Genomic DNA, 16,406 nt, shown 5'->3' with positions numbered 1-16,406 from the left:
TTTATAGATGAGAAACTGAGGCAAACAGGGCTAAGTGACTTGACCAGAGTCACCCAGCTGGAAGTATCTGAGGCCAGATATGAATTCAGTTCTTGACTTCAGGCTTGGTTCTCTATATGCTGTGACACCTAGCCTCCCCTTAAAATCAATTAAGAGTATAAGTCAATGTTGTTTTCATTTGGAGGATCTTCATTAGTTCTTCAAAGAAATTCTCTATCTTTCCATTCTCTCTGAAAGATTTGAGGGGGAATGAATGGCAATGATTTTCAATGTTGTCTTTTTAAAAGTAAAATTTTATTTCATTTTTTGGTGTAAAATTTTATTAACATAGTTTATATCACCTAAATTTCTCACTTTATGCCCCTTTTCCTCACAGAGAGCTGTGTCTTATTATATTTTTTTAAGGTAAGGAAATAGTTCAAGAAAACTAACCAAAATATTTAATGTTTTGTTTTTATATGTAGGGTTTCATCCATCTGGACCTCTGTCTGTGCTCAGAAGCAGGGACAATATTGTCTTATATGTCTTCTCAAGGGATCAAGCTTGGCCATTATGAATTTGTAACCATTCAAGTGTGATTTTTGTTGTTATTTTTATCATCATAGTCATTGTGCATATTGTTTCTCTGGTTCTGCTAACTTCAATTTGCACCACTTCTAGTAGGTATTCCCATGCCTCTCTGTATCCATTATAATAAATTTCCATTATTTTCATGTATCAAGGAATCCCTTTCTTTCTTTCTTTCTTTCTTTCTTTCTTTCTTTCTTTCTTTCTTTCTTTCTTTCTCTTTCTTTCTCTTTCTTTCTTTCTTTCTTTCTTTCTCTTTCTTTCTCTTTCTTTCTCTTTCTTTCTTTCTTTCTCTTTCTTTCTCTTTCTTTCTCTTTCTTTCTCTTTCTTTCTTTCTTTCTTTCTTTCTTTCTTTCTTTCTTTCTTTCTTTCTTTCTTTCTTTCTTTCTTTCTTTCTTTCCTCCTTCCTTCCTTCCTTCCTTCCTTCCTTCCTTCCTTCCTTCCTTCCTTCCTTCCTTCCTTCCTTCCTTCTTTCTTTCTTTCTTTCTTTCTTTCTTTCTTTCTTTCTTTCTTTCTTTCTTTCTTTCTTTCTTTCTTTCTTTCTTTCTTTCTTTCTTTCTTTCTCTCTTTCTCTCTTTCTGCAATGTGAGGTGGCCTCATATTCTATGATGTAAAGTCAACTCCTTTCTTGGGTCCTATAAGGAGAACTCAAGAGCCATCATTCTACTTAGCTGTCTTTTCATTCTCTTTCCTGACTTCCTACAAGACATAATGTCCCTGATTATGTAGCTCGGATACTGCAACTGCATGGCCTCCCCTCAGAGTGGCTCAGACAAGGAGCTCTGAGTTAGTGTAGTAGCACCTGACGATGTTCAGAGATGAGCTGAAAGCTGTGATAGTCTGATCACGTGTGGCCCTCTTTTTCCAATATTTGATGCCATGATAAGTTCTGAAAAGGATGCTGGGAGCCACTGCCAGCATTTTACAGATCATTTTTACTGCCATTGTTGGAATTTCCAGAATTCCTGCCTCTGGCTCAGGTCAGGAGCACTGGAATTCACCTCCATGGACAAGTTTGCTTCTTCTCTCTTGGGGCAGAGTTAGGGCCATGCAAGGTGGCCCAGAGACCACCTCAGAAGCTCAGCCTGGGCCTCCTGGAGAAGGAAAGCAGCCACATGGCTCTGAGCAAAGTCTTGGCAGCCTTAACAACCAAGAAGCTCCAGGCCCGGGGCCAGGAGGAACCGAGACAGTGTGCATGGCCAAGATTCCAGGGAGCCAGGACTCCTGTGGGCAGCAGCAGCCAGTCACCCAAATGGCTTTGATGAAATCCAGAAGTCCCAGACTTTGGGGCCAGTAATATATTGGCAGCCCTACACTCTCAGCTTAGCAAATACTGACCTTTTAATGGAAAAAAGAATGAGCCAGTGAGAGAGAAAAAAGGTCCCCTTCCCCCACCCCCCACACAACAGCTTCTCTGTCCCTTTAGGATATGTGTCCTTGGGGGGAGGCTGGAGGACAAAGTCCTGAGTAGAACTGGTGAATGACAGGGAGAGATGACCAATCCTCAAGGGATCAGACACATTTGCTTCCACCCACATTTTCCCAGTGAACTTTCACCTGTGTTATCTTTCTCCACCCCCTGGCCAGCTTCTCTAGGGAAGTACAGAATTTCTGTTTCTCTTTGCAGACATCAGCAGCTACAGCTGCAGGGGAACTTCCTTGGTCTTCTGTAGAAAGACCCAGCTCAGCATTTGGTTTCCTTTATCACTCGTGGGACCTGCACTGTCTTCTTACCTGCCCTGGCCTCCCCTGCAGGGCTCACCAGCAATAATCTTTGGGTCATTGGCCATCATCCTCTCTCTACCTCGTGATCTGACCTGGGCTCAGATGGCAACCTCAGAGTCCCCCAAGGATGTTTCTTTCTCCCAGGGCATCCGAATGATGTTCTACGCCATGAAGCCCAATGAGACCTCCTTCCCAAACTTGGATGAGGTGCCTGACTATGTGAAACAGGTAAGATCTGGGAGCACAGAACAGGTTTTCCTCCTAGTGCAGAGAGACACAGAGAAGCACAGATTTACAGAGACAGAGGGAGGGAGGGAGGGAAGAAGGGAAAGAGAGAGAGAGAGAGAGAGAGAGAGAGAGAGAGAGAGAGAGAAGGAGAGAAGAGAGAGGAGAGAGAGAGAGAGAGGGAGAGAGAGAGAGAGAGAGAGAGAGAGAGAGAGAGAGAGAGAGAGAGATTGAATATGTAACAATTCACCTCCTGCCAGCACTAATGAGATATTTTTATTGTTAAATAACAGTAACATTATCATATGGCCACTGTAGTAATAGGTAGTAGACTTGTAGTTCCATTGGCAATGGGGACTCCTGGGTGAGGAAGTCCCTTTTACCAAGGCAGATTAGCCCTTTCTCTATAAATGGAGTTGTCGGGTATACTGAGAATTTCAGTGTCTTACCAGTATCACACAGCACTTGAACCCAGACACTTTGGAAGGAGCTCAAAATAGAGTAAGTAGAGAACCATCTTTGAATTTTGTCTCCAGCACTTACTGGCCATATGAACATGGGCAAGTGCCTTTGTTTCTCTGACCTCAGTTTCCCCCTTTTCAAAATGGCTTGTTCCTACTTCGCAGGGGTATTGTGAGATCAAAGGAGAGAATATAAAGTCTGGAAAGCAAACTTTAAAGTGCTCTGGGAATGTTGACTTTTATGGTCATTAAAGATTAACCAAACCAAAACCACTTTATTAAGTATCCTCTATGCACCAGGCACTTTTTTAGGCCCTAAAAGCTTGAGAACAGTAGTAAAACATGGCCTGCCCTTCAAGAACTTACATTCTATCAGGGGACACAAAATGCTCCTCTCTGGATGGAAAGCAAATAGGGATGAGGTGATTGTAGAGGGAGGTGCCCGTTGGTGATGGGGCAGCCCAAGAAAACTTCAGGGAGAAGGCAGGGATGAGGAGCAACAATATTCCTTCCAGCCCTGGGGGCCAGCTAGTGCAAAGACACAGGAATGGGGGGTGGGATGTTGTGGAACAGGAACAACAACAACAATAACAACCACAGGCATCCATCACTTTGAGGTTTGCTAAGCACTTTACAATTATTGTCCCATTTGATCCTCACAACTACCCTGGGAGGCTGGTGCTATTATTTCCTCCCATTTTACAGATGAGGAAAATGAGGTGAACCAAGATTAAATGGAATACCTGGGATGATAAAACTGGTAAATATCTAAAGGCAGGATTTGAATTCAGGTGTTTCTGATCTGTTTGAATTCTGGAGTCTCTGACTCCAGGCCCAGTACTCTATTGCTATGGGTGCCCCCTGCCTAGGAAAACCTGTTTGAGAGTAAGGATCTTGGACTTGGGAAATATCAGGCTTCAAATCCTGCCTGTGGTGATTATTAGCCATATGGCCATGGATAAGCATGAGCTTCAGAAACTTCATCTATAAAAGAGTGGTGGTGGAGGTGATAATACCTAAATTATTTCATAGAAGGCTCAAATATGAGAATTCAAAGTCTGCATTGGAAATTTTTGAAGGCCATATCAATTATAATCCTCATTACCTCCTTTTTTTTTTTTTGTTGGGCAATGCGGGTTAAGTGACTTGCCCAGGGTCACACAACTAGTAAGTGTTATGTGTCTGAGGCCAGATTTGAACTCAGGTCCTCCTGACTCCAGGGTTGGTGCTCTATTCACTGCTCCACCTAGCTGCCTCCTCATTACCTCCTTTTTCTGAGAAATATTTGGCAGATCTGTGATGACTCCAGCCTGTAGAATCCCAGGTTCCTCTATTATGTTTTAATTCTTTTTGTTGGTACTCCCAGATATGATAAAGTTTAAGAAACATCATAATCCCTGCTAGCTTTCATGCTTTGCCACTGTGAGGAGTGTGCAAAAGGACCCCAAATCCAGGGCACTTGGCTTTCAGTCTATGGGAGAGATCAATGGATATTTAATGGTCTGGAGAGATGCTCTACCCTCTTTTCCAGTGGAAGCTGGATGCCTGTACTATGAGCATGTCCACCAGTTGAATGTAGGTTGTTCTCTCCTAGGCTGACCTCAGAACAAGATTTCTCTGAACTTCCTCACTATGCAGAACCACCGTTCAATCCCAGGCTCTGGCAAAGAATAGAAGTGGAAACAACCAGAAGTAGAACCTAACATATCAAAGCCCCACACCCTCACTGAGCTGTTCTTGTGGCATTTACTAGCTCAGGCCAGAAATAGACAAAAACATGATGGGAGGGAGAATGTTCTTCAGAGGCGGGTTTGGAAAAGTTCAGAGCAGCTGTCCTGCTTCCAAGTGTTTGGATGCTTTGGAAAATGGAGCCTGAGCTTAAAACCTCTTTCTGGATTCCCTGCTGCCTAGTTTCTTTCTAATGTGAGAAAGGAAAAATTGAATTTTTTATTCAAACAAAAGCCTAGATCTGTTGATGATCATTCTCCAGAAACACTTTCTCTTAGTTCCAAGAAAATACCTCACATTCACATTCTATTTTGTCTCCAAATTGCTTTTCTCACAAGTCCCTATGAGATAGGTAGCACAAATGTTATCTCTTCCTACTCCTACTATTTCAAAAATGGGGAAACCAAGGGTCTAAGAGGCAAGATGACCCCCTCAAGTAGGAAATAGCTGTGGAAGATGTCACATCATGTCTTCTTATTCAAGTTCCAGGTCTCTCTCCCTTGACTGTTAACCACCGCTAAGATGGAACTTGATGGAATGAACCCTGGCCAAGGAAAGGCTACTTCAATAAAGACGTTTCTTTAAATATGACTTGCTGGAAAAGCTGCTAAAATGCATTTGTCATTTAATTCTAAAAGTTAATGATGGAAGTTACTCCACCCAATAATGACGAGACTTGCCCAGGGTCAAAATCTGCCAGCGGAGCCTCCTTCTTTGGGCTTGGTTGGCATCCTTGAGGTCACAATGTCTTAGAATAGGGACTCCACAGGCCATCTGGACTCACCTTTAACTCAGCAGGGACACCACCCTCTCCCTAATCCACTAGTGTCCAACCACTCCTAAATAATATGTTCTCTAATACCTTGATATGCTTGTCCACTTAGGCCCAACCAGAAATCTTCTGTTTTATAACCCTAATAAAACCTTGACTGGCAGCATGATGTAGTAGAGCCAGCCTTGGAGTCTGGAAGACCTGAGTTCAAATCTCACCTCTGACATCTCCTATATGTGTGACACTAGGCCAGCCTCCCAATCTCTCACTAGCTCAGGAAACCCAACAAGGCTAGAAGTTGCAAGAACAGATATTTTTCTATATTGGCAGAGAGGATATCCTAACCAGAAATGCCCTTCACTCAAGGAATGATAAGTACCATCTTCTCTTCGAACAAAGGGACTTCTTGCCTTTTTTTTCCCCCATGTGGATCTATTTTTCCATTAAACTTAACAGGACAATTTGGGCAGATCCCTACCCCATAACCCATGGCCTCCTTTTCTCCAATGAGTAGAAGAAGATTATCTTGATGAGATGAATAATTGGGAAGCTCAATTTCATGAGCATTGTTTGCTGTGCATAAATGTGCCTTCTGGGAATTTCCTTTGCAGGCGACACCATTTTTCATTTCCTTGATGCTGCTTGAGTTGGTCCTTGGCTGGATTCTCAAAGGGAAGCTAGCAGTACGAGTGGATGATGCTTTAACCTCCATCTCGGCAGGCATCCTGTCGCGGCTTCCAATGTGAGTGAGACCCTTGGGTTATAGGGAATGAAGGCACCTAAATACGCCCAAAACAGAAAAAAAGAAAGTGGTTTATCATATGTAGACAGTGTCTGTGTTACAGCTATTATGTGGAAAAGTCTTCTATGTCCTACTCCAGAAAATCCATCTGTCTGTGGTGAATTCAGTTAGACAGGTCACCTGAGGTGTTCAGAAACTCAGTCTGGTTATATTTTCCCCTTCCTTCCCCTAATCACTGCTCCCACACATGGAACCTTCCATTGGAATACAGGCAAAAGAAAGAGAGAGAGAGAGAGAGGAGAGAGAGAGAGAGAGAGAGAGAGAGAGAGAGAGAGAGAGAGAGAGAGAGAGAGAGAGAGAGAGAGAGAGAGAGAGAGAGAAGGGAAGAAGGGAAGAAGGAAAGAAAGAAAGAAAGAAAGAGAAAGAAAGAAAGAGGAAGGAAGGAAGGAAGGAAGGAAGGAAGGAAGGGGCAAAGCTAACCAAGCAGTTGACTACATCTGAGACAACATGTAGCATTCTGGGTCCATAGTCCCCCATTTGAAGCCTGAAGGTGGAGATTTGTTTGTCTTTCCTATTATCTGCTCTGTGGGGCCAAGGTTGGGAATTAGAATTAATTGCTTTGTCTTCATTTCAGTTGCATTTTCATTTCAGTTTTGTACCCCCTGGTTCTTCTTACTTTGTTCTCGCTGAGTACATTGGGTTCTTAAATATAGATTTGGAAGAGACCTCAGAAGACACCTAATCTAAATCCTCTCCTTTTATACAAAGCTTACAAAGTTTTTCTGAATTCTTCTTATTTGTTGTTTTTACTGCGAATTATGTTACATTACATTGTATCATATTGCGTTAGGCTATGCTACATTGTGTTGTGTTGTATCATGTCATGTCATATTATATGATATGTCATATAATATTATGTTATATTTATTACATGTTATTGCATTGTGTTATATCATATCACATTCAAATCGTGTGCCTGGTTGAGCTACTCCCCTCAATCAATAGGACCAAAATAGGCTGCTATTTGTTTTATTTTTCCCCTACTCTACAAAATACTTCTGTGAATATTCTGATTTATATGGTATGATGTGTGTGTGCACGTGTGTGTACGTGCATGTCCTCTTTGGGATATATGCCTAGGAGTGAGATCACTAGGGTAGCTAGATACTCTTGCTTTTGGAAAATATTGTTCAATTACAATAATTTATTAAACATTTATTATATGCAAAGCCCTATGCTAGGCATTGCAGTGGGGAGGGGTGTGCTAAAGGTAAAAACAAATCCCTGACTTCAAAGAACTTCCATATGTTGGAGGAAACAAGACATTCACAGAAAAGTAGATACAAAAAAGAATGCTGTAAATGTGAAAGGGTACTGCTGGGGTGTGGGGAAAGATTGGGTGATAATAAGAGGCTTCTGGAGAATGCTGTGTGTGAGCTGAGCCCTGAAATGAGACTCTGGTCCTGCACACAGTGGAGGGGAGGAAGGGATGTTCGAAGCTTGGGGGGGCAGTCTGTACAATTGTAGGCAATGGAAAACAATGTATGGGAACGGCAAACGGACCACTTGGGGTGGAATGTCAGGTGTACTGTTGTTGTGCAGTTGTGTCTGAGTCTCCAGGACTCCATTTGAAATTTTCTTGGCAAAGCTTCTGGGGTGGTTTGCCATTTCCTTCGGCAGCTCATTTTGCAGATGAGGAACTGAGATAAGCAGGGTTGAGTGACTTGCCCAGGGTCACTCAGTAAGTGTCTGAGGTCAGAAATATTAGCAGAAGAAATGTGAAATCAGACTAGAACGAAAGGTTTGAAAGGATATTGAAGGTCTTCAAAAGCAAACTATTTTCTCCTAGAGGCAATAACCATTGAAACTTCTTTGGTGGCACTGGACAGCAGGCCACAAGTGGATGCTCGTCAGTCAGTCCTTTGTACTTCAATAAAGGGAAATTTGTTTCAATTAGCACACTTCTTTCCAACATCATCATAAATACAAACAGATTTTTGTCCATTGTAAAGGATGGAGTTCACTGGCCTCTTGGTAGCTTCCTAATTTAACTAATTATTCTCACCAACTAAGTGTTAAGCTGTGTTTCCTTCCTATTTAAGGACTGCAGGTGATGTCAGTGTCTCCTGGGACAGAGCGCTGCAGCCACACCCTTGTTACAGTTCTGTGTGTGTGTGTGTGTGTGTGTGTGTGTGTGTGTGTGTGTGTGTGTGTGTATAAAACGAGGATGTGCAGAATGAGAGGGCTCCCTTGGGTATCAGAGTCCACACAGCAGAAAACACGGGTGAAGAGGTGTTGCTGAGGGGCTTGTGTTTTGTGTCTCAGGCTTCCCACCCAGTGTTTCTCACTGTGCTCTGAGGGCTTGTCTTTTTGCATTTCTCAGGGCTTTGGAATGTTTTTGTGATCCACCCACAAAAGAAGGGTGGATTCCTTTTTTTTTTTTTGCCTTTTATGAAATAGAAATTTGAGGGTTGTAGAAAAAAGTAAAATCTCAAACTACTCTAAATCAAAAAGGATGTGTGGCCAAGTTGGCCAAAGTGGCCAAAGCCTTGGATTTGGACTCAGGAGGCTTGATTTTGAGAACTCTGCCACTTACTGTTCTGTGGATTGAGTGGCTATACAAATGGTTGAAAGCCTCAGTTTTCTTGCCTGTTAAATGGAGAACACAATTCTTTTGCTACTGACTTCCTGAGTCATTCTGAGGAACAGGTGAGATGACATCTATAAAGCATTTTGCAAGCCAGAAAACCCAGAGTCTATAAATGTCAGCAATTAGTAGGTGTTGTTGAGAAAAGAAATCTTTTTAAAAAATAAAATAAAATGAAAAAATACTTTCTTCTCTAACTCATGTCCAAATGCTTGCCCCTGGCATTCAGAACCCAGGTGATTCAATCCCTCAGTAATGGACATGTTTGCTTTCAGCTGGCTCAGAATCTGACTCCCTCACGCTCTGGCGTCTGTTCTCCCTCATATCTCTCCCAAACAGAAGCATTCACCAAGTACCTCAGAAATCCTCATGAGGGGTATCAATTGAGTTATTAAAATCATTTGGTGGCCAGTTTCACTTCATTATTCTGAGGAAGTTAAGTGTATTCACTCAGCTCAATGAAGTCATTTCATCAAAATTAAGAACTGGATGGATGATGAAGATAATATCCAATGGAGAAAGATTCTAGAGTTATAGTTGTGGATTACGTTCTCTGTTCTTTGTGACTGAAATTAAAAATCAGGGTTAATAGCAATGATTTTTAAAAAATTCATGTATTTTGCTGATACTTTTTAATATTATAGTACTTTCTGAAAACACTGCCCATCCTTATCCTTGAAGTGAACCTTCCCTTGTGTCAAAGAGAAATAGTTAAGCTAATAAGCTGTACAGGCTGACCAAAAATCTCATAATGTTTGTACCATTCTGCCCCAGTGGTCCTCTTCCATTCTATTTAGAGGAGGTCTGTTTCATTACTTGCTTTCTAGAAGTGTTACTGTTCATTCACTCAAAGTTTGGCGTCATGTGATAATTTCTTTTACTTTTTATAGCCATTCTATAAATTATTCTTTGGGTTCTGCTTGTTTCAATCAGCATCCATTTATACTAGTCTCACATTTCTTAGAATTCTGCATGCCTCTATCTCTTACTAAACAATAATATCTTTTTTCATTGTCATGCCACACAACACAATTTTTTTTCTTTTTACTCATTGTGTAATCACAAGGAATGAAGTTTGTCTATATTTCTTTTGTAGGGAGGGACACTGTTCTGGCATTTCTTTCTTTTGAAGCCTTTGATGATTTACACCTATTTCATGTCACTCTTCAGGTACTCTGCCTTCTAGTCAAGCTGGCTTTCTTCTCCCCCCCCCCCAACATCTTTCATTCTACATTCTTTTCACAAGCTCTCCTCTATTCCTGGAATTTACTCCCTCCTTTCCTTAGTCTCTAAGAAGCCCCAGCTTCCTTCAGTAACAGTAGCTAGTATTTATAGAGCACTTAAAACTTTTGTAAGTCACTTTATAAATATGATCCCATTTGTTTCTCACAACAAGTCTATAAGTTATGTACAGTTATTATCCCCATTTTATTGATAAGAAAACTAAGGCTGAAAGGTTGGCTGATTTGCTGAATACAGTATGTAAGGCAGGGTTTGAAATAAGGTCTTCCTTACTCCAAGTCTAGAATGATACCCGCTGAACCACCTAGTTTCCTCAAGAGCCTACTCTTGGAAGTCTTTCCTGTTAACACTCTCTTTCCATCTCCAATGATGTTGTATTTACTTATCTGTAGATAGGGCAACATTTCATAATAGATAGAGGTCTGATTGCAAAATCCAAAAGACCTGACCTTGAGTTTTGCCTCTGACAAATACTAGTGGCATGATCACAGACAATACGTAGAACTTTTCAGGGACCCCTAATATTATAAGTTACAGAGGAGCTGTGGATAAAATTACAGATCTGAAACAAGAAAACAATGTTTGTAATGATAGCAATATCTGACATTTACATAACACCTGAAAGTGCGCAAAGTGTTGTACATATGTTAACTCATTTGATCCTCACAACAACCCTGAGAAGTAGGTGAGATTATCTCCATTTTACAGATGAGGAAGCTGAACCTGAGAGAAATTAAATGAATCTCTCACACAGCTAGTAAGTGTTTGAGGCAGGATTTGAACTCAAGACTTCCTGACTCCAAGTGCCTAATTCTATCTACTGTACCACATAGCTAACTGTCTCTTTATCTGTATAGATGTCTGTAGAGAAGAGGGCCTTAGAGAAATTTTTTTCATTTTATTTCATTGTATTTCATTTATTTCAGTATTTCATTTTATTTCATTTTATCCGTAGTACTTGGAACAGAGAAAAGGTTTATCATCTTGGTGGCCCCTGATCCCATTGGTGGTCTGTGTCTCCAGGATCAAGGACAGCACACAAGGAGCCTGGAGTCTGCCTTAACTTTGGAACATTCCATTGCATCCATCGTACTTTTCAATATTAAGTTAATGCTTAAGAATTACTTGTTGAGGGCAATTTTGTATATGTTTTATATTAATTCTCCTGTAAGAAGTTATTTTACCTTCAGGCAAATGTGAGCTCTGAGGTCAGCGACCAATTTGTTTCTTTCTTTATGTCCTTAGTACAGAGCTGGGCTTATAGTAGATGGCTTAATAAATGTTTGATGAATGATGAGTGAATAATACATAGCTAATTAGGGTGCCAAAGGTTAGGGTTGGGTTAATGCCAAGATATTTAGCATGAAGCTGCATGACATCTCTGGAATTTTATTTTATTCTAATTTTGTTATAATTTCTTTTTGGCTAGGCAACAGGGTTAAGTGACTTGCCCAGGGTCACACAGCTCTAGTAAGTGTTATGTGTCTGAGGCTGGTGCCTCAGGTCCTCCTGAATCCAGGGCTGGTGCTCTATCCACTGCACCACCTGGCTGCCCCCATCTCTGGAATTTTAAAGACCAAACATCTCTTTCTACAGAAAGGACAAGAGTAGCCCCAGAATCTTAGGCAACTGGAGGCAATAATGCCTGACATGTACCACCCACAGCTGACTGTGAACCAACCAATAAGTGGGCATTGATGAAACAGTCTCTAAATACCAGGCCATGTATTGGTTCTTCTAGGGTTACAACAATGGAAGTGAGTGTGTGTGTGTATACATATATGTATACATGTATACATATAGACTACATATATACTATATGCATGTCTATATGATCAGAAACAATATCTATAACTTTTTGGTGACCCCTAATATTATAAATTACAGAGGAGTTGTAGATAAAATTATGGATCTGAAACAAGAAAAAATGTTTGTAATAATAGCAATATCTAGCATTTAAATAACACTTTAAGGTTTGCAAAGTGTTGTGTGTATAGGAACACACACACGTGTTTGTATAAAATCATTCTGGAAAGATAGCTTGCAGTGAGCTTATGAAGTCAAATGTTCAAGGGGCAGGAAGATTGATTTTTTTTTTCACATAAGCAATCATAATAAATAGTATAGCAGTTGAAGCATTGCAGGTATTATCTCATTTTATCTAGTGGCAATTGGGAGCCCCTAAAGCTCCTTGAGCTGAGGATTCCACAGTCAGACCTGTGCTTTTGGGAGCATCGTAACATTCCCGTGGTTCACGATGAGCTCTCCGGCAAATCCGTTGTATGTGCATTTGAACATAAAGAGCTGATTTCCAGAATAGCCTTGGGAGCCAAACTTGTCCCTGCCTGTCCCTCCCGGAGCCGAACCCTTGGTGGTTTGTACAGCAGATCCCAAAAAGCGAAGGCTGGGAAAGCGGCTGCTCTTTTCCTGTAGTCTTCTGGTATGGGAAGCAGAGAGTCTCGAACCCCTAAGTTCACTGAACAGGTATCTTGAAAAACAAACGACATACAAACAAACGAGTCCTGACCGGGCTTCCTGGCTGCTGCTGCTGCTCAGGTTTCTCTTCCACCCAGTTCCCTTTCAACAAGAAAAGATCAGGGAAACTCGACAGAAACCGTTAAAACAATATTGCAGCCGAACCCGCAGCATCAGGGGAAATGGGAGTGCAAATCATTAACAGCTGAGGGTTAGATTAACACACCATGGATCGTATCCTCTCCCAGGGACTCATTTTCATTTTCTCCAGGAGCCACTGAGGCTGGCCATTTCCTTAAGGCCTCCAGTTCCTGTACGGAAAATGTGGCAGGAGGATGTAGCTGATCCTTCTTTTTTTGGGAAAAGGCGTTCCTTCCGTCCTCTGCATGGAGCTGGGTAGACTGAAGGGAAAGAAGTGGTGACCATCCGACTGAGTCTGGGGTCAGAATTTTCCCATTTCACAATTTCTGCATTGGAAAAGCTGCCGAGGGCGGACTGGAGGAAAAACCTACTGGACTTGGGGAGATCAGTTGCAATGTCAGGTCAAGGTCATAGGTTCCGAAATGGAGGTCAGCAGCTCTCAGGATAGAAGAGGACGTTTGAATCTTGTCAAGGGTCTGTCTTGTTTTCTAGCTCGTCTCTCTGACAGCAGTTTGTCAGAAAAAAAGTCCAGCTGCATCGCAGCCTGGATTCTGGGGGCAGGCAGGCAGGCAGGCAGGGAGACAGCTGCCGGCTTGTCCTAGCCGCTCTCCGTGGAGAACCGAGCCTTTGCTGTCTGTGCGGAAATTTCTGTTTGCTGGCGTTAAGCACAGCACATTATAGGCAGGTATTTTTGCAATCAATCGTTTCCTGTGCACACATGCTTACTGAACACTTAAGTTCCATAAAAAGTTACAGGGATAGGAGAAAAAAAGAAGTTAGGCGGCTCTGTTTTAGAATCAAACTATAATAATTACTAATAAAACCTTAAACAGTTGGTGAAATCGGGCTACCAATTTCAGAATGAACCAGGGAGAAATCATGACATCTTTTCCTTTGTATTAAAAGAACATCTTTCGGAGAGCCCTCTTCTAGATGCCTGGGCCCCTCTGTTGTGACTTCCTTCAAATGTTTCTTTTTTTGTAAACTTTCTTCTCCCTCGAGAAGTTTTATACCAGGCTGAAATATCTGCAGTTGATTCACGAATTCTTAGGCATTTACTATTCTTTTGAAATAACAGATTATAAATCAAACCAGAATAGAGTTCAGGTATGGTCTGAAGTGGAACATTTACAAAGGAGCTGGGATGCTGTGCCTCTTTTGTGAATGGGTGGTGGCTGAAATCTGCTGCCAAGACCCTCAGCTTAGCGTCCAGCTCTATGTCCTACCGGCCATGTTGGTGACAGGACTTCCCGTGTCTGAATAAGAGAATTCCCGTTTCTACAGGTTTTGGTTTGCTGGTTTGTTTTGGAGGTGAGGGGATAGAGCATAAGATGAAGAAATTAAATTCCTTAGAAAAGTTTTTGACCCCGACTCAAAACCAAACCAAAACAAAACAACAACAAGAAAATAAAACAAAAAAAAAAGAAAAGGAAACATGAGGACTGGAGTTTTAACGTTCTATATTTAGCATAGAAGTAGCAAGAAAGGCTGACAAGCATGATTCTCTAGTGAGGAGTACTCATCACTTGGAGTGACTGATTTAATAAGTGCATATTAATTTAACAAGAAGCAGTAAATATTTCATCTAATACAAAACCTGTTCTTTATTCCAGTAACCAAGAGATTACAATCAACTGGCTGGTAGGAGAAAGAAGTAAAGAAAAACTTCAATGTTCTTGATCATTGCATAGCAAAGAAAACCTCAGTCTACTTTGTTCCATCCTTACTTTTGCTATTTTGCAAATATTATTTTCATGATTAATAACTAATCAGTCTGGAAATTAATGTGATCCTTGCCTTTTAAAATAAATTGTAGAAAAAGTATCTAGCATGTTAAGTGTGAATATTGCTCAAAATGTCTGCATATTCTGTTTTTACAATAATTTTCCAGTTAAAAAGTTGAAGAATTTATTTTTTATATGCCTATTGCATTATACTTACAAAAAATATTTTTAAAAATCTATGTTCTTTTGGGAAATTAAGTGATTGAATGTTCTGCTTTTCCTAAATGTGATACCATCGTGGTTCTTATCTGCAGTGTCTTAAAGTGAGCCAAAAAAACCCTGGAAGGCTCGGGCATCGTTGTGTTCATATTAAGTAAAAATCAGTATTCCACTAGATGGAGCAAAGCAGCAGGAGTTTTTGCAGACGGGCATATCTGCTTTCAGTCAGCCTCCAGAGGTTTTTTGGATGAATATATACATATTTGTAATATATCATATATAAATATTATAAATATGTATGTATATGTATATATATATATATATATATGTGATTTTTTTTTCCTGGAGAAAAAGAACGAATAATGCAAAGCACCAGCCATTGCAGCATGGTACATTTTCGCTGGAGATATGGTTGGTTGGTTTTTATTTTCCAGTTTCTGACACAGATCATTACAAATGAAAATGAGTCTAACTCCCTCCTCCCCCTTCTTTTACATGGTCAGGTCTAATTAGTGTTTAGATAAGCAGACATTAATTGAAAGATCATTTATTTAATTTTGAGGTATGGCTTCCTTGATTCATGCTTCTCTTCACCCCAGCCTTCTCCCCTCCTCCAAACCGGCTCTCCCCACCCCCAAAAAAGAAAAACAAACAAAACAAAATAAGGCAAATAAACACAAAAATACATCTGGGTCTACACGCCAGTGGATTTCTACAATAATTTCCTCTGGATTGCAAGTGACTTAGACTGACTGGCTTTTCATGAAGTTCACTAGGAGAAGTTTTAGAAATCTTTCAATACTGGAATGGGCTTTGAAGACCAATTACTGTACTTCAAGCAGCAGTCTAACTAGGGCTAAGGGAGCAAGGCTAGGCTGTGGATACCAAAGTGAGAGGGCATGCAACAGAGCTTTCAATCCTTTATCACTTTTGAAACAACAGAGTTTAGCTGCTAGTCGGCAAGAATAATTAGTGAAAATAGGAAACTACCTGACTGATATCCTTCCTCCAACCTGACTTCTCTTCTTCACCCCACCTACACCCACATAAAAAGGAGGGAATGTTTGGTTTCATTGAGGTGGACACAATTTCTGGTCCTTGCCCCAGAAGCAGACTCTGACTTCAGTTTCACAGATGAAAGGACAAATGATAAAGTAACAATAATAATATTTATATTTCACTTTAGGGTTCCCAAAGTACTTTTCAGATATTTAATCTGATTCTCACAACAACCCTGACAAGTAGGTGCTGTTGATCTCCCCATTTTACAGAGGAGGAAACTGAGTCAGATAATGGTTATATGACTTGATGAGGATAATATAACTAGAATGTATCTGAGATTTGAACTCTAGGTCCAGTGCTCTATCCAAAGGATATCTAGCTGCTTCTAGTTACGTAATAAGGACACTGAAATCAAGTTGGCATTGCAATTTTCAATGTTAAAATTTTATTTTATTATCAATTTATCTTAAGACTGAATCTTTCTTGTCTTAAAAACTGGAAGACTGATAACGTGTTTTGAAAGTAACCCAGAGTACATGGTCAATTCCTCCCAGTAGCTGAGGATTCATTGACAGGTTTTCCTAGTATAAAGAAAAATAAATTTGTATTTATCTAAAGATCGTTATATTTTAAAAAGTTCCCTTGGTTGAAGAAGTAAGCCCTTGTTCCCTGACCCTGCTGCAGTTTCTTGGGGCATCTCATACTTGGGCTTTAAGCTTCTTGAAATCATGTGTGT

General features: G+C 40.7%; 1 protein-coding gene across 2 annotated transcripts in view; it reads left to right on the top strand.

Moving 5' to 3' along the window:
* The first annotated feature begins 2,141 nt into the window (after positions 1-2,141).
* Positions 2,142-16,406, top strand: part of AGMO (alkylglycerol monooxygenase) — a 358,382-nt gene continuing 344,117 nt past the window's right edge. Inside the window, exons 1-2 of one of the 2 annotated variants that reach the window (XM_021000037.2) lie at positions 2,142-2,520; positions 6,090-6,220. In XM_021000037.2, the coding sequence (XP_020855696.1) occupies positions 2,395-2,520; positions 6,090-6,220 (257 nt within the window). In that variant the 5' untranslated portion in view covers positions 2,142-2,394. The remainder of the gene's footprint in view (positions 2,521-6,089; positions 6,221-16,406) is intronic. The other variant, XM_021000039.2, reaches the window with a different exon arrangement.

The sequence above is a fragment of the Phascolarctos cinereus genome, unplaced genomic scaffold, assembly GCF_003287225.1.
Source record: "Phascolarctos cinereus isolate Bilbo 61053 unplaced genomic scaffold, phaCin_HiC Scaffold_1;HRSCAF=81, whole genome shotgun sequence".
NCBI lineage: Eukaryota > Metazoa > Chordata > Mammalia > Diprotodontia > Phascolarctidae > Phascolarctos > Phascolarctos cinereus.
This window is presented reverse-complemented; position numbering and strand designations above follow the sequence as displayed.